This window comes from Henckelia pumila, chromosome 1, assembly GCF_033568475.1.
Source record: "Henckelia pumila isolate YLH828 chromosome 1, ASM3356847v2, whole genome shotgun sequence".
NCBI classification, from domain to species: Eukaryota; Viridiplantae; Streptophyta; class Magnoliopsida; order Lamiales; family Gesneriaceae; genus Henckelia; species Henckelia pumila.
Genome location: NC_133120.1, coordinates 18,949,518 through 18,972,398, shown reverse-complemented (window position 1 = coordinate 18,972,398; position 22,881 = coordinate 18,949,518). Strand labels below are relative to the sequence as shown.

The following is a 22,881-nucleotide window of genomic DNA, read 5'->3' as shown; positions in this document are numbered from 1 at the left end:
GGAATTTCCTAAAATGACATAGGGATGGGCATTTTTGGAAAACACTGAATTCGGATTCAGAAAAATTATCTTGAATTTAAAAGGTGCAGAAATGGTTTCTGTGCACATTGGTGAAATTAGTTTATCAATCGGAGTCATGATGAATTTTATATTAATTTCTATAATAACAGGCTTGGCTTGTTGGGCTTAAGTTATGACTAATGGGCCCTAAGGTGTTAGTGTCCTATTAGACATATAATTAGTCCAGTACAGAAATTATATATAGGAGTTGATGGGATTTTCGAACATGAGACACACCTACAGTTTTCAAAAATCCTAGATTAATTCTAAGGAGAATTTTCGAACTTTGTCTCCCTTTTATGAAAGAATTCAGTCTGTGATTTTTCAAAAATTACATTCTGAATTGACAAATCAAATCTGTAAATCTCTTCGATAAACATCTGATTGATTTCTAGTGCAATCAATCAGAGGGTTTCAGTTTTCTACTCGTGGACCTAATTCAGGAGTTGATCGAGCGATTCATCGGTTCCTGGGATTTACAACAAGAGCAGATTTAATCTGTTGGAGTCCATAGTTCAAGCCATAGCTTGAAGAGGTAAAATTATAATTGTTATTATTATTTTACTTGTTTATTTTAATCGTAAGGATTTGATACCCATGATATGGAATCGTTCCATATCAGAAAAGAAAAATTTTAAACTTCCGGTGCTCCGGGTATCAGATCTGGCTGATCTGAAAACGTGTTCCAACAGGTGGATCCCATTAGCGACAAGGCGGGCTTTAAATCGATCGACGAACCCATCAGTATTACGTTTGATACAAAATATCCATTTGCATCCGACAAGATTCTGAGTAGGAAGAGATGCAACAAGATCCCAGGTTCCATTCCGAAAGAGAGCATCAAATTCAAGGGACATGGCAGATTGCTAGCGAGGATCCTTGAGGGCCATAGAGACACATGTAGGTTCAAGTATAGAGGAGCCAGTGGTGGTGAAAAGTGAGTATTTTGGATTGGGCTTGTGAATCTGGTTCTTGGATCGAGTGAGAATCAGGTGTGTGGCAGGGGGTGGAGGGGCGGTGGTAGTGTTTGGCAGCAGCGGTGGCCACGGTGGAGGATCTCGGCGAGGGGGCGGGGCTATAGGCAGAACCATGGTGGACATCGGAGGAACCATTGTGGGTAAGATCAACAGAAGATGTGGTGGTGGATCGGAAGGTGGGACGGGTTCGCTTGGGGGCGATGAGGGAAGGAGTCGAAGAAACAAAAACTCAAATTCTTCGAAGTGGACATGATGCGAGACAAGTGTTTTTGTGGACACTGGATCAAAGCACATGTATGCACTTTGAGTGAGGGAGTAACCAAGGAAAACACAGGGACGAGATTTGGACTCTAACTTGTGCTGGTTGTACTGGCGTTACCATGGATAACACAAGCACCCAAAGACATGGAGCTTGTGAAGGTTTGGACAGTGACCGAATAATTTCTCATATGAGGATGACATAGAGAGATTGGGCTTAGGCATGCGATTGATGGTGTAAGTGGCGACAGCAAAGACGAAGGGCCAGAAAGTGGTGGGAAGAAACGCTTGGTGGAGTAGAGTGAGACCAGTTTCGACAATATGACGATGCTGGCGTTCATCATACCCATTATGTTCTGTCGTGTGAGGGGGAGTGGTAAGATGAGAGATGACATTGGTGGAGAGAAAGGGGCGAAGAGCCAGAAACTCTCCACCATTTTCAGTGTAAAGTGAGATAATTTTTTTGTTAAATTGATTTTCAACCATTGGAGTGAATTTTGTGAAAATAGGCAAGACATCATATTTGCGCTACATAGGGTAAATCCAAACATATTTCGTATAATGATCAACAAAGATGACATAGTATTTATATCCATCCATGGAAATAACAGGAGAGGACCACACATCCGAAAAATTAATTATAGGGGGCGAGAGGAGGTAAGACTGGACTCGGAAAAAGGTAACTTGTGACTTTTATTAATATTGCATGAATTACAATGAAAATTCGGAAAAAATTTGGACGAAATAGAAAAAACTTTGGAAGTGACAAAATGACGAATAAATGCAGACGAGGGATGACCTAAGCGAGAGTGCCACAAGGGAAAGGGAATCAGAAGTGGCACTGAGCGCAACAGGAGCAGGCAGGGAGGGTTGGTTCGGCTGCCACACATACGTTCCATGCCTACAGAGACTGATGAGAAGAAGGGCCCCCGTGCAAAGTTCCTTCACCTGAAAGGAAGAGGGACAGGAAGGAGACATAAACATTATTAGTGCGGCAAAGTTGAGCGACCGAATCAGATCTTTAGTCATGGTCGGTACACAAAGAGCAATACTAAGTAAAAAAGGGTTAGTAAAAGTAAGTAGGGAAAGAGAACCAATGTGAGAAATACAAACCACCGTCGTTCCCAACTGTCATGGTGTCGGACCCATCATAGGACGTATGAAGCAAAATTTTGGCCAGATCCGTGGTAACATGGTTAGAGGCACCAGAGTCAAGGAGCCACTCTGTGAGACCTCGGTTCTAAACAACTAATCTCGGATTAAAAAATAATTAAGCATTCAAGATCCAAAACTAAAAGCAAAGCAATTTTTTTTTTTAAAATAGTGCCTCGCTCGATCGGTAAGATCTAACCGATTGAGCGAGCAACTTATCAAAAGTTACTGCCCGAGAAAACATCCAGCTCCACTCGATCGGTAAGATCCAACCGATCGAGCGGCCACCAAAACTGCAAAACAGAAACTCAGCAAAAGACCTCCGCTCGATCGGTTAAATCTCACCGATCGAGCGGTGAATGTTCTGAAGCAAAAATAGCAGAAAACTTGCTAGAAACTTAAGTCCAATACATTCACAATACAATCATGCATTTCAATAACCAATTCTCCGATTAATACATGAAGTTCTGGAGTTGATCAACTACGCACAAGGCTAGAACATGCAACCATAAAGCTCGCATAATTGATACAACATAAACAACGAAGTTCGAGATCTAAACATGTCCTAACATAGACTAGGTAGACATGCTTACACGACTTCTAAACCGAGTCCCACTACTAGCTCTCCCTCTTGTTGCTAATCAGGTCTTCGCTGACTTCGTCCTGTCCCTCCTGTTGCCAAGTACACATACAAAATAAAGCAACAGCCGGATAACTCCGGTGAGAATGATATTCCCAGTAAAACAACATAACAAGCAATAAATGTAATATAATATCAACATGCTTTCCAGACAGCATAATCAAATCAACGGATGATATGCATGTCTATAAAATAGGGATATCAATTTTGATAAACAAGGGATTGCTACTGTGCTTTTGGGATCCCGAGGATGAGATCACGTAACTACTCACCGACTCTCCCAATCGAGGTGGTGCTACGTATCCCACTCCCCTAGACTTTGGTGCGACTATAAGAAGTATGCTGACTCTAGGTGAACCTCTACACCCAGGCCACTCACAGTATAGCCCCAAAAACGTCTAAACAAAAAGGGTTGTTATGCCCGCTGAAATCAAAGTTGGCTCAAGATGAATGCCTAAGAAAACATAAAACATAAGACACATAACAAGAGCTCAATCAATCAACAAAATACGAGTTCCTCATGCTAGAACAAGTATTGATGCAATTATGTGATTTTAAGGGAAACTCGAGAACCAACTGTCCCGAGTATGCTATCCCTCTAACGATGACTGCTTTTACCTTTCAATGCAGTAGCTCCAACTCTGGAAACGGTACAATAAAAGGTTTAATCAAAAACTAAACAATCCAACAACAACAACAACGGCTCAAGGTAATCTCTTTACCGATCTTCGTCCAACTCTTGACGATCAACAACTGTTAACTCCGGGCTTGAAAACTCTAAACAAAACTGTTTAGATACAAAAATATGATCAACAACGACGATCAATTCACAAGCCAAAGATCAACAACTCAAAATGGTTCAAATCTCCAAAAACTCAAACGGCGGCATAACGGCTATAAACTGAACAAACCAGAAACGCAGACAACAGTTCAATATCGATATCAACTCGTATCAATGCTAATACAAAAATAACAAGGCAATTCCAACAAATCTCAAAACCTCATTTTCGAAAATGGCTTCCAAAAATCATAACAATTCCGAACGTCGCTCTATTTCAAAATCGACAGATAATAAACGACCAGAACTCTGCCCATAACAACATACTCGAATCTCGAACGATTCTAACAACATCCAAAAAATAGAATGTATCTGATCGTAGAAAAACTTACGATATAACGAAGCTCTCGCTGCAGTGATCACTAAACTGCCTTCAGAAATAATTTTCAATGGACGGATCGAGCTCGGATTGAAATCTGGAAGCTCGAAGGAACTTTGGGGCACCTCTAATGGAGATGACGTGCAAGGAGGAAGAAGATGGTGACTTAGACAAGTCAAGAAAGGAGTAGATAATATATAAAATCCATATTTGCGTTTTAGTCCCTGAAAAATCCGAATTTTGTAAAATAGACCCCGATCAATAAAAAGTCGGCTCTTTAACTCTAGAAACTCTTATTATCTCAAATAAGCTCAATTAAGATAAAATCGGGGCGTTATAATTCTCCCCCTCGAAGAAGAGATTTCGTCCTCGAAATCAATAAGAATCACGACTCATAAGATAGAATAAAGAACTAAAGACAGTAAGAAGAACTCACGTCATCCGAATAACTCAGGAAAACGCTGTCTCATGTTGGATTCTGTCTTCCAAGTCGCTTCCTCGACTCCGTGATGGCTCCACTGCACTTTCACCAACGGAATCAACTTGGTTCTGAGTTGCTTCTCCTTCCGATCAAGGATCTGAATCGGTCGCTCAAAGTAGCTCAGAGTCTCGTCAAAATCGGCTTCACCTGGCTGAATAATATGAGAAGGATCTGGATGAAACTTCCGCAGCATAGAGACGTGAAAAATTTTGTGAATACCAGATAAAGACGGAGAAAGTGCAAGTCTATAGGCAAGATCGCCTATCTTCTCCAGAATCTCGTACGGTCCGATGAATCTCGGAGATAACTTCCCTCTCTTCCCAAATCTGACAGTACCTCTGAAAGGAGAAATCTTAAGGAATACACGATCTCCCTGATCAAAACTCAGAGGTCTACGTCTGACATTCGCATACTTCGTCTGTCTATCCTGAGCTGACTTTATTCTCAACTGAATGATCTTAACTTGCTCTGCCATATCTCTAAGCATATCCGGTCCCAAATCAGGTGACTCAGGCAAATCGTCCCAAAACAACGGAGATCGGCACTTATTACCGTACAAAACCTCAAAAGGCACCATACCGATACTCGCTTGGAAGCTGTTGTTGTAAGAAAACTCAACAAGAGGCAAAGAATCTTGCCAACTAGTGCCAAAGTCTAGCACTATCGCTCGCAGCATATCCTCTAATGTCTGGATAGTCCGCTCTGACTGTCCATCGGTCTGAGGATGGTAAGCTGTACTCAGATGAAATCGAGTACCAAGTGCCTCTTGGAGACTATGCCAAAAGTGCGAAGTAAATCTAGGGTCTCGGTCTGAAACGATCGACTTCGGCACACCATGCAGTCTCACAACATTGCTAACATATAACTCAGCCATCTGATCGTGACGATACATCATCCTGTACGGAATAAAACAAGCAGACTTCGTCAATCGGTCGATCACTACCCAAATAGCATCGCATCCTCGAACAGATCGCGATAGTTTCGTGACGAAATCCATAGAAATGTGATCCCATTTCCATTTAGGAACAGATAGATTGTGCAATAGACCACACGGTCGCTTCCTCTCTGCTTTTACTTGCTGACAGTTCAAACATCGAGATACAAACCTCGCAACGTCGCTCTTCATTTTCTTCCACCAAAACTGGTTCTTCAGATCGTTGTACATCTTACAGCCTCTAGGATGAACACTGAACCGACTTCAATGAGACCTCCAGGATGAACACTGAACCAACTGCAATGAGCCTCTCGGAGAATACGCTGTATCAACTCCGAAATATCAGGCACAACAATACGGTTATTCACAAACAAAACGTCATCTCTAACGTGGAATTCGGACTGATGCCCAGATCTGACTTTCTCTACTGAAACATGAATGCTCGGATCAGATTTCTGGGCTTCTTTGATTGCAATAAACAACTCCGAACCGGCTTGAATAGCAAACACTCTCATATTCTCCCTATCTGTTTCAAACTCTAAACCAGAAGTGCAACAATCATCGATCAACTGAGAAACACCAATAGTAGAAAGAGATAAAGAACAAAGCTTTCGGCTCAAGGCATCCGCAACTGCATTCGACTTTCCCGGATAATACTTGATTTCGCAGTCGCAATCCTTCAACAGATCTAACCATCTTCTCTGTCTCATATTCAGCTCTTCCTGTGAAAACAAATACTTAAGCCTCTTATGGTCAGAAAAGATTTCGAAAGACTCACCATAAAGATAGTGACACTAGATCTTCAGGGAAAAAAAAAATCGCAGCTAGTTCAAGATCATGAACCGGATAACGAGTCTCGTGCGTTTTCAGCTGCCTCGATTCATACGCTATCACATTCTTATGCTGCATAAGAACACAACCCAAGCCTCGGTTAGAAGCATCACAATAGACTGTGAAACCTTCAGTACCTTTTGGAATAGAAAGAATCGGAGCACTGGTCAGTCTCCTATTCAGATCAACAAAGCTAGCCTCACAATCTGCAGTCCAGATAAAAGGCGCATTCTTCTGTGTCAGCTGGGTAATTGGCTTGGAAATAGAAGAGAATCCCTCGATAAATCGGCGATAATAACCAGCTAAACCCATAAAGCTTTGGATCTCAGGTACTGATGTCGGTCGAGGCCAATTCATAACCGCTTCAATCTTGCTGGGATCGACAGAAATCCCATCTCCAGAAATAATTTGACCAAGAAAGACAACTCGATCTAACCAGAATTCACACTTAGACAGCTCGGCAAACAACTGCTCAACTCGCAACATCTGCAAGACGATTCTCAAGTGCTCTGCATGGTCAGTACGGTTCTTCGAATAGATAGGAATATCGTCGATGAAGATAATGACAAACTCATCTAAATAGCGCTGAAAGATACGGTTCATCAAACCCATGAAAACCGCTGGAGCGTTAGTCAAACCAAACGGCATGACTATAAACTCAAAATGACCATACCTAGTTTTGAATGTGGTCTTAGGAACATCTTCCTCTCGCACTCTCAGCTGGTCATAACCTGACCTCAGTTCAATCTTCGAATAGACAGAAGAACCCTGCAGCTGATCAAAATGGTCATCTATTCGGGGTAAAGGATACCTGTTCTTGACTGTAGCCTGATTCACTTGGCGGTAGTCAATACAGAGCCGCATAGAGCCATCCTTCTTCCGAACAAATAGAACAGGAGCACCCCAAGGCGATACACTAGGTCTGATGTATCCCTTGACAATCAAATCCTCAAGTTGTTCCTTCAACTCTCTCAATTCAATTGGTGCCATACGATACGGAGCTATGGATATAGGTTGAGTACCTGACACCAAATCAATGCTGAATTCGATCTCTCGAATAGGTGGCAATCCAGGAACATCTTCCGGAAACACATCAGCAAAATCTCTAATCACTGGTATATCAACCAATTCAGGGCTAGATTTCAGTACATCAACTGCATAGACCAAAAATCCCTCGGCACCTCTCTTTAACAAACGAGTCATAGATAACACTGAAATCAAAGGAATTCTAGATCGAGAACCTTTACCAAAAAATTTCCACTCGTCTGCCATTTCAGGTCTGAATCTGACAACCTTCAGAAAACAATCGACTGTTGCCTTGTACTTGGTTAAAGCATCTATACCGACAATACAATCAAAATCTGACAGTCTAAGTACAATACATTCGAACTCTAACAAATTGCCCTCAAAACAAAGTTCACAGTTCCTAACTAATCTGACAGAAATAATTCCTCCACCCAAAGGTGAAGTAATAGCTACTACAGTAGGCAACAACTCAGTAGGCAAAGCATTCAATAACACAAATTTCTCAGAGATAAACGAATGGGAAGCACCTATATCTATCAAAACATGAGCAGAATAACCAAAAATCAAATAGTTACCTGCTATAACATCGTCAGGTGCTGCCTGAGTCTGATCCTCTGTCAAAGCAAAGACTCGAGCCTGCTGTTTCGGAGGCTGGTTCTCACTAGGGTTACCTCCCTGCCTGTTATGCTGCTGAGGCTGGAAAGAGTGAACTGCAGAAGACTGTCTCTCAGGCTGAGCTATAGGTCTAGATGAACTCCTACTCTGAGCTCGGTCTCTACTACGCTGAGGGCACACCTTAGAAAAGTGTCCCGGTTGCTGACAGGTGTTGCAGTTACCAAAGACTCCTACACACTAATCTGGTGAGTGTCTACCTCCACACTTGCTGCAATACAAGGATGATGATCCAGAAATCTGTCCTGAACCGAACTACTTAGAACCACTGGAACTAGAAGAACTATTCCCCTGCCTCTTGAACTGTTTCCCTCTTTCCTTGTACTGATCCCTTTTGTTTCCCCCACTGCTTCCACCTTCATACCTCTGTTGCTGGTTCTGATACTGAGGTGGCTGATTCTGATACTGAGACGGTTGGTTCTGAGACTGTCTCTGCTGCTGAGGCACCATCTGATTTCCTCGCTGTCTCCACAAACCCGCTTCAGCTCCCTTTGCGTGATTCATGGCATCCGCAAAGTTATCAGGTCTAGCAGTGTTTACCAACATGAAAATGTCGGAATTCAAGCCGTTGATGAACTGATCGGCTTTGGCTTCTTAATTGTCGGCAATGTGCGGTGCAAAACGCAACAAGCTGTCAAACATGGCTACGTACTCCTCAATGTTCAGATTCTCTTGCCTCAGATTGGCAAACTCTGCTCCCTTGTCCTTTCGGTACGAAATAGGGAAAAACCGCTTATAAAACTCAGTTTTGAAAAGAGACCAATTAACAACTGTACCTCGGTTCTCCATGGATCTCTTGGTCGTGATCCACCAGTTCTTAGCAACACCACAACGCTGATGAATGAATAACCTAGTTCGGCGGTCATCTGTGTAATCAATGGAATCGAACAACTGATCAATGTCATCCAACCAACTCTCACAGTCAACTAGATTCTCAGTACCCATCAACAACGGTGGATTAAATGACTGGAACCTCTTCAGCAAGGTTTCCATAGGCGTCGCTGTAGCATCCAACTGATCAACTTCACTACTAGCTTGCTCAGTTGTAGGAATAATTGGCGGTGGGTTTTTGTTTATCACTCGACGAGGACCCATCTAATAATCAAAGGTTAGGACACAAGATATCTCAATCGCTACAATTCGGTGCCCTTACAACCGCTTGGAATACCGGATACTCGCCGATAACAAAAACAGTTATATCTCAAGTAGTTCATGCTTTATAAATTAAATCACAAAATCATGTAATTCAAATACTTTTCAATTAATAAAGCATGCTCGCATGGAATTAAATAAACAATTTAAATAACTCAAACACATGCGAGGAGCCAATACATGCGGACTCGAACTACCCCGCTCACTCTAGTTCAACCAAGAATCTTAACTCTCTGATACCACTTAATGTGAGACCTCGGTTCTAAACAGAATCTCGGATTAAAAAAATAATTAAGCATTCAAGATCCAAGACTAAAAGCAAATAAAAATTATTTTTTTTTTGAAATAGTGCCTCGCTCGATCGGTAAGATCTAACCGATCGAGAGAGCAACTTAACAAAAGTTACTGCCCGAGAAAACATCCAGCTCCGCTCGATCGGTAAGATCCAACCGATCGAGCGGCCACCAAAACTGCAAAACAGAAACTCAGCAAAAGACCTCCGCTCGATCGGTTAAATCTCACCGATTGAGCGGTGACAGTTCTGAAGCAAAAAGAACAGAAAACTTGCTAGAAACTTAAGTCCAATACATTCAAAATACAATCATGCATTTCAATCACAAATTCTCCGATTAATACATGAAGTTCTGGAGTTGATCAACTACGCACAAGGCTAGAACATGCAACCATAAAGCTCGCATAATTGATACAACATAAACAACGAAGTTCGAGATCTAAACATGTCCTTAACATAGACTAGGTAGACATGCTGACACGACTTCTAAACCGATTCCCACTACTAGCTCTCCCCCTTGTTGCTAATCAGGTATTCGCTGACTTGGTCCTGCCCCTCCTGTTGCCAAGTACACATACAAAACAAAGCAACAACCGGATAACTCCGGTAAGAATGATATTCCCAGTAAAAGGAACATAAAAAGCAATACATGTAATATAATAACAACATTCTTTCAAGACAACATCATCAAATCAACGGATGATATGCATGTCTTTAAAATAGGGATATCAATTCTGATAAAAAAGGGATTGCTGTTGTGCTTTTGGGATCCCGAGGATGAGATCAATAACTACTGACCGACTCTCCCAATCGAGGTGGTGCTACGTATCCCACTCCCCTAGACTTTGGTGCGACTATAAGGAGTATGCTGACTCTAGGTGAACCTCTACACCCAGGCCACTCACAGTATAGCCCCCAAAACGTCTAAACAAAAAGGGTTGTTCTGCCCGCTGAAATCAAAGTTGGCTCAAGATCAATGCATAAGAAAACATAAAACATAAGACACATAACAAGAGCTCAATCAATCAACAAAATACGAGTTCCTCATGCTAGAACAAGTATTGATGCAAGTATGTGATTTTAAGGGAAACTCGAGAACCAACTGTCCCGAGTATGCTATCCCGCTAACGATGACTGCTTTTACCTTTCAATGCAGTAGCTCCAACTCTGGAAACGCTACAATAAAAGGTTTAATAAAAAACTAAACAATCCAACAACAACAAAAACGGCTCAAGGTAATCTCTTTACCGATCTTCGTCTAACTCTTGACGATCAACAGTTGTTAACTCCAGGCTTGACAACTCCAAATGAACATGTTAAGATAAAAAAAGATGATCAACAACGATGATCAATTCACAAGCCAAAGATCAACAACTCAAAACGGTTCAAATCTCCAAAAACTCAAACCGGCGACATAACAGCTATAAACTGAACAAACCAGAAACGCAGACAGCAGTTCAATATCGATATCAACTCGTATCAATGCTAATACAACAATAACAAGGCAATTCCAACAAATCTCAAAACCTCATTTTCGAAAATGGCTTCCAAAAATCATAACAATTTCGAACATCGCTCTATTTCAAAATCGACAGATAATAAACGATCAGAACTCTGCCCAGAATAACATACTCGAATCTCGAACGATTCTAACAACATCCGAAAAATAGAATGTATCTGATCGTAGAAAAACTTACGATATAACGAAGCTCTCGTTGTAGTGATCGCTAAACTGCTTTCAGAAATAATTTCCAACGGACGGATCGAGCTCGGATTGAAATATGAAAGCTCGAAGGAACTTTGGGGCGCCTCTAATGGAGATGGCATGCAAGGAGGAAGAAGATGGTGACTTAGACAAGTCAAGAAAGGAGTAGATAATATATAAAATCCATTATTTGCGTTTTAGTCCCTGAAAAATCTGAATTTTGCAAAATAGACCCCGATCAATAAAAAGTCGGCTCTTTAACTTTGAAAACTCTGATTATCTCAAATAAGCTCAAAATCGGGGCGTTACACACTCATTAGAGAAAGGCATGGCCAGAGAGTGCGACACAGTGTGAGCATGTGGAGGCGTGTTGGCGGGAGGAGCGTGCTGCGAGGGGGTCGATGGAGTCCAAGAGAGATACTGGAAGGTCGGACATCGCTTGGCGGAGTGTCCCGGAGTGTCCCGGAGTGCCACAGAGCTGGCAACAGCCAAGATAGGGTCGTGGTGAGTGGCCAGGAGGACCCGACATGGGCCGAGGATTCCACGACGTAGGGCCACGGGGTTCACGTTGGCGTTGGTGGCCAGAGGGACGGTGCTGGCCATGAGGTGCACCGGCAGTAGAATGTTTTGTGGACCGGGAGGCCGAAAAGGCGGTAGTAGGACTAGCGACGGCGGGCGGCCGATGAAGAAGCTGAGCAATTTCTCGTGAAGTTCGTCAAACGAGATCAGCGTTTCACGAGCCTGTATTGCGTGAAAGAGTTCCTTGTAAGAATCGTCAAGACCATTGAGAACCCAAAGGGCGTAAGCAGGGTTGGGGATCGTGATGTTGTTTTGGGCGAGTGTTTGGGGTGGTCATGGGTTGGAGCCATCAACAAAACCCATAAAATCGTATCCGAGGAGAAGAGAATGAAATTGAAGATGCCAGGACGAGTAGTTGGTGGTTGTGAGTTTTAGGGGAATCTGAGTGGTGGTGTTAATGGAGATTAAGAAGGGTGTTGGTGAGACAACAGAGACGGTGGCGTCCGTAATGGTGGTGATGGTGGCGAGAGGTGGCTGTTGGGCGATGGCTAGAGGCGGCTAGGGTTAGAGGCGTGAGACAAAAAAAGCTATAATACCATATAGAAGTTTATGAAACTCCAGTATTTTATTGACATATGAACAAGTTCCTATGAAAGCGTAAAGATATACACATGATAAATACCTAACTTACATTGCGATATACATAACTATGTTTCATTTAAGAGAGAAGGAAATATGATAAATACAAATATTAAATATTTACAAGTATATTTGCTAACAGTCCGTACATATAATAATTTTAAAAATCTAATACGAGGAGGTTAATTTTTTATTTAATTTTTTTAAAAATAATTTATGTTCGACCCATAACAAACAATCACCAGCTTAGTTGGGCTTGGACGCTTCGTTTCTATATGATGGTGCCCATCTCCGAAGAGACGAAACTCCGGACGAGCTGACAAATTGGAGAATGTAAACATACATGCTAAAATAAAAAAAAAAAACCAGAAAAAAAAAAAAGGAAACCATCAATGATTCCAACCAAGAAAGTAAAATGTCTTTACATTATTCCGAAATCTAATTGATCATTTTTCAACAACACTAACAGAAGCTTCACACAAGAGTCCCGCCCTTTACATACTCAGTGTAAGCCAAAGCTATCAACCCTAGCATTGCAAACCTTCCATTCCAAAGCTCTGCATCGGATGTCATCAATCCCCCGGATCTCGAATCCGCGCTCACCCCTTTCAACAAAGGCACGAGAGATGCTACTGATAAAATAACAGTTGTCCCGAGAAACCATGGGATTCCTCCGTTTTGTATTTGCGAAAATATATCCTGTCCTCTGGTTAATTCCACCGCAATGGCCGATACGAATCCGATCATCGCTAGGCGGCCGTTGATTCTTTCCGGGCCGGGCCCATTGAATGCCATGATGTCTGTAATCTTGGTGCTCTCCTGGATATATATATATATACATGCAGTAAAGTTACAATTATATATTCGAAAAATCACTATGAGGACTGGACAAAATAATTTGATCTCCAATTTATCAAGCCACCATATAATGGATTATGGATATGCAGTAATTAGTGCAAGGGTATGTAAAAACTTAAATGATTCGCAAGAATTTTATTTTCAATTATTTCGAAGAAGAATGTGGTTCCAAAACGTATAGAAAAAAAATGATCATGAACTTTTCTACACAAAATTTTGAAAACTTCGTAAAAAAAAAACAAACAAACAAACATTCATAATCACATTTTTTTTTAGTGTTTGAATCCGGCTACCTCAGGCTGCGGCGGCGGCGAAGGAGTTGAAAACAGCTGTGGCGGAATTGGAACTGCTGCTTTTTCTTTCTCACCAGCAACATCACCACCATCCTGTTAAATGATCAACAATTAAAAGTGTAAACTTCAATAAAAAAAACTTATATATGCATTTTAAATTTTACCTTCTCAGATCTGATTTCTGTTAGTTATATATTCAAACATTCCAATACAAATTTATTTATTTATTTATTTTAAAAAAATAACATTTCAATACAAATAATAACATTATCTTTAAAATGGAAAAAAAAATAAAATACTCCATTGCTTCAATAATAATCAAATTTCAGAAATAGTGCATGCTGTATGTATGTATGTATATATATACCTCAGCCACGCTTCGAACTCTAAACTTGAAATCCCTCTGAAAAAGTGGCCGGCGCACACTTCTCAGAGGAACAAACTGGTTCGAACCCACATTTCTTGAACTCAAACCAGCTCCACAGATCATTTGCATTCCTGCCATATTGATTGTGTTTGTGCTTGAAAATAAATAAAAGAAAACTTCGAAATTATATAATATAATTTAGTTTAAGCTAGAACAAATTAAAATGAGTAGCTAGCTAGGTGTTGAAACGTATTATTCAATGCAAAGCAAGACTTGGCAGTGTCCTGTTTGATTTGAATATGGCGGAGTCTACGAAGTGTGTCTATTTATTGAAGATACAGAAAATTTTATTAATTTTTCAAAACACAACTAAAAAATATAATGATAATAAAAATTTTAAATAATGTGTAATTAGAACAGCTGAGCAGGTGGGTTTTTGTTTTTGTTTTATTTAAGAAAGAAAATTGAATTATTAAATTTAAAAAAATTGGTATTTAAAAATTAATTGGATTGTGAGTTATCAGTAACAAATTAAAGAGAGGCCAAAGTGCACAAGGTCGATCTCCCGTGTCTCTGCACGCGGAGCTTTTGGTGCTGCAGAGAAATTGTGGTTATTTATCATTCCACGTAAGTTGGCCATAATTTACGAGACATGGATTCATTGGCACCACACATGTATATATTCTTTCTAGGTTTTTCGAGAAAGTTCGGTTGTGTACGGGACGTCCATTTGATTATGCAAGGACTACTCTTGAACTGTTGTCTAACTAGCTAGGGAAATTTTTAGCCTTTCTTTTTGGTAATTAATAATTTGGATTTTTTAAAAATTTAAGAGAAAATGATAATCTTCCTGCAGATAAGGGAGTGTTTGCAACCACTAAAAAAAAGTGATTGTTAACTTTTAGCTTAAAAAAAATCATTTTTGGGTGTTTCTTAAACCTAAATTATGTGTTAGCTTATGCTTAACTTAATTGAAATCCAAAAGCTAGTTATGTGGTGATTATGATTTTCCAAAAGTGATTCTAATAAGAAGGTCATTGTTAAAATCACTTTAATCACTTATTTATCAAACACTACCCACCTTTGATTTTTAGATTTTCACATATGTTTCCAAACACTACCAACTTTTGATTTTACTTAACTTTTTTATAATCTATAAATTAATCATTTCTACAAAAGAACAATCTATTGCAAACACTCCCTAAGTACACCTTAGATTATGCAGTTTTAATCCTTAAGTATGAGTAGAATTTATCATTCTCAAAAAAAAAAAAAAAAAAGAGTAGAACTTATCCACATGATCTAGTAAAAAATGGTATTAAGCCATGTTTTCAAAATCGGACCGGACCGGCCGGTTCAACCGGTTCGACCGGGAACCGATCACTGGTCGTAACCAATGTTTTCATAACCGGACCGATGATCGAACCGGTTTTGAAACGACCCAAACATTCTAAAATAATATATGCGAAATTTTTTTTAAAAAAAATAATACTAAGTAAAATAGATGTACATACATGCCCATACATATATGCACAAAATAAACAGATTTAAAAATAACATAAATAAAATGCAACATTTTTACTTAAATAACCGAGTCAAACTTAAATAAAATACTGTCAAACAATCCTCTTAAAAGTTTGCATGCAATAAAAATTAATAAATAAAAATAGTACTAAAATTCACCACTGGAAAGACATAAAAAAAATAAATAAGAAACGGAGTTTAAAAATTCTTAAAATGTTCATATAGACTCAGCCGACGGTCACGGGGGATCACTCATGTCCGCTCATACATCCTCACCACCGGTAGGAACTACATCTTCCTCTATGTACTCACCTGCACCATATAAGTGTAGTGAGCCTAGAGGCCCAACATGCTAACATAACAAGAGTTTAAAATAATTTAAATTACTGGAATACTAATACATAACGAATACATGAATGAGCATGCTTAAAAAATCATGAATTATGACTTAAAATCTTACTTAAACTTGAACTTAAATATAATCATATAATACATGCATAACATTGTTGAGCATATATTTTTCTAACATCGCATGGTCATATCCGTAGTGTAACCTTAAACTTAAAAGGTTCGACTGATCAGTCTCTTAAAACCAACGTACGCGGCGGTGACGAATTACCTCTTACTGGTAGTAAACTACCCTTAACATGTGGGGACTTGTCCCCCTTAAATTGTCACACTACTTCAACTTCCAACATAAAAATTATTTTTTAGCTCAACCTTAAACATTAAATCATGCCATAAAATTATTTCATGAATGCATGTACTTAAATAAAAATGTGTGTCATTCATATATATTTAATTTAATTTTTATACTAACATATAAATACTAAAATAAAATTCATGCATAAAATAATTAACTATATATTTAGGACACATGCAATTTCTCATGGTTTGTGCTGAACTGCTGGCCCTAACACTCAAGCCCATTTTCTTAAATTCTGGCCCATTAACACTGAGACTGGCCCATTAACAAACTTAAGCCCAAAAATACATTTCTAAGCCCAATAAATTTATTCAAGCCCATTAACACACACTTGGCCCAATAAAAACTTAATCTGGCCCAATGGGCCCAAAAGCCCAAAGACTGGCCCAATAACTTCCATGGGCCCCCAGGCCCATAAAAATTATTGGACTAACTTAATTAAATTTATTTAAGCCCAATAATAATTAAATTCAACCCAATTAATTAAATGGAAGCCAATTAAATTTTTGGATTTAATTAGGCCCATTTAACACTTAATTAAACTTAAAACTTAAAAAAATAAAATACCCGAGCCCGACTCACTTAACCCAGACCCGAACCCAACTAACATAACCCATGACCCACTGACTTGACCCGGACCACCAAACCCGACCCGGACCCATCACTGAAACCCTAACCCGATCCCCCCCCCCTTACCCGTCTTCCCCTTGGCCATGAGCAGCAGGCCTTCATGGCCAGCTGCCGGCCACCCCTCGTCGGAGCGCCGCCGCCCAGACGTAGCCCACGTCTGGGCGGTCCTAACCCACCATGGCTCAGCCCGAGCCATGGCCCCTACCTCAAACCCGAAGCCTCCTTCCACTGAACCCTAAACTGCCGACTCCCATGACCCATCTCGATCCCAGCCTTGAACCAGGCCAACTCCAGCCCTTAGCCCGACCATGGTTCTCTTCCTAGGACCCTAACTCACCTCTTGACTGAGCCCTAGCCCCTGGACCGAGCCATGCAATTAAAAACGTGAGCAATGAGTGAAAGAATCATCAACATGCATCAAAACCTTACCCACATGTATAAATCGAAAAGTTCATGATGATAAAAAAAATCTGGAATAAAACCATCATGCGTGAATAGTAGCTTATATGGTGTTCAAACGAAAGAATAGACATGCCTTGATAATTAAATCGACGAAGATAGATGCGTTTACGGGCTCCGAGACGACGAACGGACCAAAATCTTCAAAGATGGAGCTTGGTTGGATCGGCTATGGGTGTTTTCTGCTGAAGAAAACGTGAACAAGGTTGAAGAAAGGGGTTGGAGGCGGCTGATGGTTTTTTAATCGGTCATAGGGATTTAGTTTAGGTTTAAATTTGAGTAGATAATAAGTTTAAAATATCTCAATATTTTAATATATAAATATTATACCTTAAATATAAGGTTTTAAACTCCTAAAATATTTAAAAGTCTGATAACACAGCCAAAATCCCGAAATACAATATTAGGGAATTTTTAAATATTAATAAAAGTCATTATTTTGGCTAAATTTGGATAAAAATGGACTCCTAAAATTATATAAAATTAAATACTGATAATTTTGAGGAAATAAAACTCAAAATAATATTTTTGGGCTCCTAAAAGACTCATAAAATAATTTGGGTAGAAAGTTGTCATCTCGTCCGTCCACGGTCCCATCTACGCGATAAAATAATTAAATTCCCATAAATCATGAAAATCACTAATTATGGGTTAAATGCTTAAAAATAACTTAAAACATGCACAAATAATTTCACATAATTATTTAACCCGTAATCTAAAATTCTAAATAAATAAAATCCCTAATTATGCATGCGAATTTACGTACTAAAAATACTGCGTGTTACAATTCTCCCCCCCCTTAATTTGAATTTCGTCCTCGAAATTAAAGTACTTACCTGAACAACTCCGGGTAGCGAGTCCTCATGTCTGCCTCGGTCTCCCAAGTAGCTTCCTCCTCCGAGTGATTCAGCCGCTGGACTCTGACCATCGACCCGCGTCCTAAGTCTCCGCTCCTCTCTCGCTAAGATCCGAACAGGCCTCTCCTCAAATACTAGATCCGGTGCTAACTGCAAAGGTTCGAAATCTAGTACATGCGCCGGATTCGAGACGTATCTCCGTAGCATGGATACATGGAAGACATTATGCACTGCCGCAAGCCCTGGTGGTAAGGCCAAACGGTAGGCCAATGTTCCAACTCTCTCCAAGATCTCAAAAGGTCCAATATATCTCGGATTAAGCTTACCTCTCCGGCCACATCGTACCACTTCCTTCATAGGTGACACTCTCAGAAACACGTGATCGCCTACTGCGAACTCCAAATCTCGTCGTCGAGTATCTGCATAACTCTTCTGACGACTCTGAGCAGTCCTCATACGATCCCGAATCTGAATCACAATGTCTGCAGTCTGCTGTACAATCTCGGGACCCAATAGAATCCTCTCTCCAACCTCATCCCAATGAATAGGAGATCTGCATCTCCTCCCATACAAAGCTGCATAAGGAGTCATACCTATAGACGCCTGAAAGCTGTTGTTATAGGTAAACTCCACTAGTGGCAATCTCGTCTCCCATGAGCCCTGAAAATCGATGACACAGGCTCTCAGTAAGTCCTCAAGAATCTGTATCACCCTCTCAGACTGACCATCTGTAACGCCCCGTTTTTATCTTAAATGAGTTTATTTGAGTTAATCGGAGATTGCAGAGTTCACGAGCCGACTTGATTTTGATCAGGGTCCTTTTTGCAAATTTTGGAAATTTCAGGGACTAAAACGCAAATATTGATTTTTATATATTATCTACAACTTGATTGGATTGAGAATAGTCTTCTCCTTCTTTCTTCTTGCACGCCATCTCCATTGAAGCCGACCCAATGAGTTTCCAAGCTTTGTGATTTCATTCCGAGCTCGATCCGGCCGTTGGAATTTATTTCTGAAGGCAGATTATCGATCACTGCAGCGAGAGCTCCGTTATACCGTAAGTTTCTCTACGATCAGATACATTCTAGTTTTTGGATGTCGTTAGAATCGTTCGAGATTCGAGTATGTTGTTCTTGACAGAGTTCTGATCGTTTATTATCTGTCGGTTTTGAATTAGAGCAACGTTCGGATTTGTTGTGATTTTTGAAAGCCATTTTCAAAAATAATGATTTTGAGATTTGTTGGGATTGCCTTGTTGTTGTTGTATTAGCATTTAATTGAGTTGATATCGGTAATGAACTGCTGTCTGCGTTTTCGGTTTGTTCAGTTTTTAGCCGTTATGCCGTCGGTTTCAGTTGTGGGATTTCGAACCGTTTTTGAGTTGTTGAACTTGGCTTGTAAGTTGATCATGGTTATTGATCTTTGATTTGTATCTGAACAGATTCGTTTGGAGTTTGTCAAGCCCAGGGTTAACAACATTTGTTCGTTTCAGAGATTTGGACGAAGAACGGTATAGATAATTACCTTGAGCCTTGTTGTTGTTTGGATTGGTTAGACTTTGATACAATCTTTTGTTGTAGCTTCCCAGAAGTTGGAACTACTGCCTTGAAAGGTAAAAGCAGTCATTGTAACGGGATAGCATACTCGGGACTGGTGGTTCTCGAGTTTCCCTTTCAAATCACATATTGTATCAATACTTGTTCTAGCATGTGGAACTTGTATTTTGGTTGTTATTTGAGTTGCTTATGTGGCTTATGTTTATGTTTTGATATGCATTCATCTTGAACCAATCTTGTTTCTAGCGGGCAGAACCGCCCTTTTTTGTTTAGATGTTTGGGAACTATGATTGAGTGGCCTAGGTCGTAGTCATTTCGCCTGGTGCTAGCATACTCATTATAGTTGCTCAAAGTCTAGAGGAGTGGGATACGTGGCACCACCTCGATTGGGAGAGTCGGTGAGTCGTTACGTGATCTCATCCTCGGGATCCCAAAAGCACAGCAGCAATCCCTCGTTTATCAGATTTGATATCTCGGTTTAAAGACATGCATCTCATTACGTTGTTATGGATTTCGTCGTTGTCTTGAAAGAATGGTTATTGTTGTATTACTTGTTATGTTGCTTTTACTGGGATTATCATTCTCACCGGTTATCCGGCTGTTGCTTTGTTTTGTATGTGTACTTGGCAACAGGTGGGGCAGGATCAAGTCAGAAGAGGCATGGTTAGCTTTGAGGGAATGATGTAGAAGTGAGACTCGGTTTAGAAGTCTTGTTAGCATGACAATCTAGTTTATGTTTTGAAGCATGTTAAGAACTTGAACTTGGATAGGAAGTGGTCTTGCTTGTGGTTAGAATCTTGTATTCTGTATTCGGCTTGTAATAGCTAGCATCGATGCGTGTGCTTCACTTTTATGTATTTAAATGCTATGTTGTTGGATATATATTAGTTGGATCATGTTAGAGTTCTTTTGGTTATGTTATTGCACTTTTGAAGGCTTGTTTTGAGCCAATTCAGCAGGCCATGCACGCCCGCGCCTCAGGTGGCGTGCCCGCGCGTCCCGCACTTCGTTTCGGAAGTTTTGGGCAGAGCTTCAGGCGCGCCCGCGCGAGGGCTTGGGCAGGACGCCATGCGCGCTCGCGCGCCCCTGTAAAAAAAATAAAAAATAAAATGCTCTTGGCTTTTAATTGCTTACTTATTGAATTACTCCTTCAATTGTTGTTTAGAACCGAGGTCTCACATTAAGTGGTATCAAAGCGTTAAGATTCTTGGTCGAACTAGAGTGAGCAGGTAGATCGAGTCTGCGTGTATTGGCTCCTCGCATGTGTTTGAATTATTTTAACTGTGTACTTAATTCCATGCGAGCATGCTTTATTATTGAGAATTATTGAATTACATGGTTATGTGATTTAATTTATAAAGCATGATCTACTTGAGATATAACTGTTTCTGTTATCGACTGGTATCCGGTATTCCAAGCGGTTGGAAGGGCACTGATTGTAGCGATTGAGATATCTCGTGTCCTAACCTTTGATTATCAGATGGGTCCTCGTCGAGTGATAAACAGAAACACACCGCCAGTTATCCCTGCGACTGAGCAAGCTAGCACTGAAGTTGATCAGTTGGATGCTTCAGCAACGCCTATGGAAACCTTGCTGAAGAGGTTTTAGTCGTTCAATCCGCCGTTATTGATGGGTTCAGAAAATCCAGTTGACTGCGAGAGTTGGTTGGATGATATTGATCAGCTATTCGATTCCATTGATTACACAGATGACCGCAGAATCAGGTTAGTCATTCATCAGCTAAGAGCTGGTGGATCATGACAAAGAAAGCAATGGAGAGTAGAGGTACGGAAGTTACTTGGACTCTTTTTAAATCTGAGTTTTATAAGCGGTTTTTCCCTATCTCGTATCGCAAAGACAAGGGAGCAGAGTTTGCCAACCTGAGGCAAGGGAATCTGAACATTGAAGAGTACGTAGCTAAGTTCGATAGTCTGTTGCGTTTTGCACCGCTAATTGCCGGGGATGAAGAAGCTAAGGCAGATCAGTTCATCAATGGGTTGAACCCCGACGTCTTCACGTTGGTTAACACCAATAGGCCTAACAACTTTGCGGATGCCATGAATCACGCAAAGGGAGCAGAAGCAGGCTTGTGGAGGCAAAGAGGTAATCAGGTGGCACCTCAGCAACAGAGGCAGTATCAGAACCCACCGTCTCAGTATCAAAATCAACCATCTCAGCATCAGAGCCAGCAGCAGAGGTATGAAGGTGGTAGCAGTGGGGGAAACAGAAAAGATCAGTACAAGGCAAGGGGTAAACAGTTCAAAAGGCAGGGGAACAGTTCGTCTAGTTCCAGTGGTTCCCGACAGTTTGGTTCAGGACAGAGCTCTGGATCATCATCCTTGTACTGCAGCAAGTGTGGGGGAAGACACTCACCGGATTAGTGTGTGGGAGTCTTCGGTAATTGTAACACTTGTCAGCAACCGGGTCACTTCTCTAAGGTGTGCCCTCAACGTAACAAAGATAGAGCTCAGAGTGGGAGTTTGTCTAGACCTGCAGTTCAGCCGGAACAGTGCACTCTTTCCAGCCTCAGCAGCAGAACAGACAGGGAGGTAATTCTAGTGCGAACCAGCCTCCGAGACAACAAGCACGTGTCTTTGCTCTGACAGAGGATCAGGCTCAGACAGCACTTGATGATGTTATAGCAGGTAACTGTTCGATTTTTGGTCATTCTGCTCATGTTTTGATAGATACAGGTGCTTCCCATTCCTTTATCTCTAAGAAATTTGTATTATTGCATGCTTTGCCAACTGAATTGTTGCCTACAGTAGTAGCTGTTACTTCACCTTTGGGTGGAGGAATTGTTTCTGTCAGATTAGTCAGGAACAGTGAGCTCTGTTTTGAGGGAAATTTTCTAGAATTTGACTGTATTGTGCTTGGACTGTCAGATTTTGATTGTATTTTTGGTATAGATGCTTTAACCAAGTACAGGGCAACAATCGATTGTTTTTTGAAAGTTGTCAGGTTCAGACCTGAAATGGCAGACGAGTGGAAATTTTTTGGTAAGGGTTCTCGATCTAGAATTCCTTTGATTTCAGTGTTATCTATGACCCGTTTGCTACAGAAAGGTACAGAAGGATTTTTGGTGTATGCAGTTGATGTACTGAAATCTAGCCCAACTTTGGTAGATTTACCCGT

General features: G+C 40.6%; 1 protein-coding gene across 1 annotated transcript; it reads right to left on the bottom strand.

The window, feature by feature from the left end:
• Window positions 1–12,835: 12,835 nt before the first annotated feature.
• On the bottom strand, window positions 12,836–14,285 carry LOC140876212 (early light-induced protein 1, chloroplastic-like). The gene is made up of 3 exons (XM_073280122.1): window positions 14,014–14,285; window positions 13,647–13,739; window positions 12,836–13,314 (listed from the first exon to the last, which is right to left on the bottom strand). Exons 1-3 carry the CDS (start codon window positions 14,149–14,151, stop codon window positions 12,970–12,972), a joined length of 576 nt encoding a protein of 191 aa, XP_073136223.1. The 5' UTR covers window positions 14,152–14,285; the 3' UTR covers window positions 12,836–12,969.
• Between the last annotated feature and the right edge of the window lie 8,596 nt (window positions 14,286–22,881).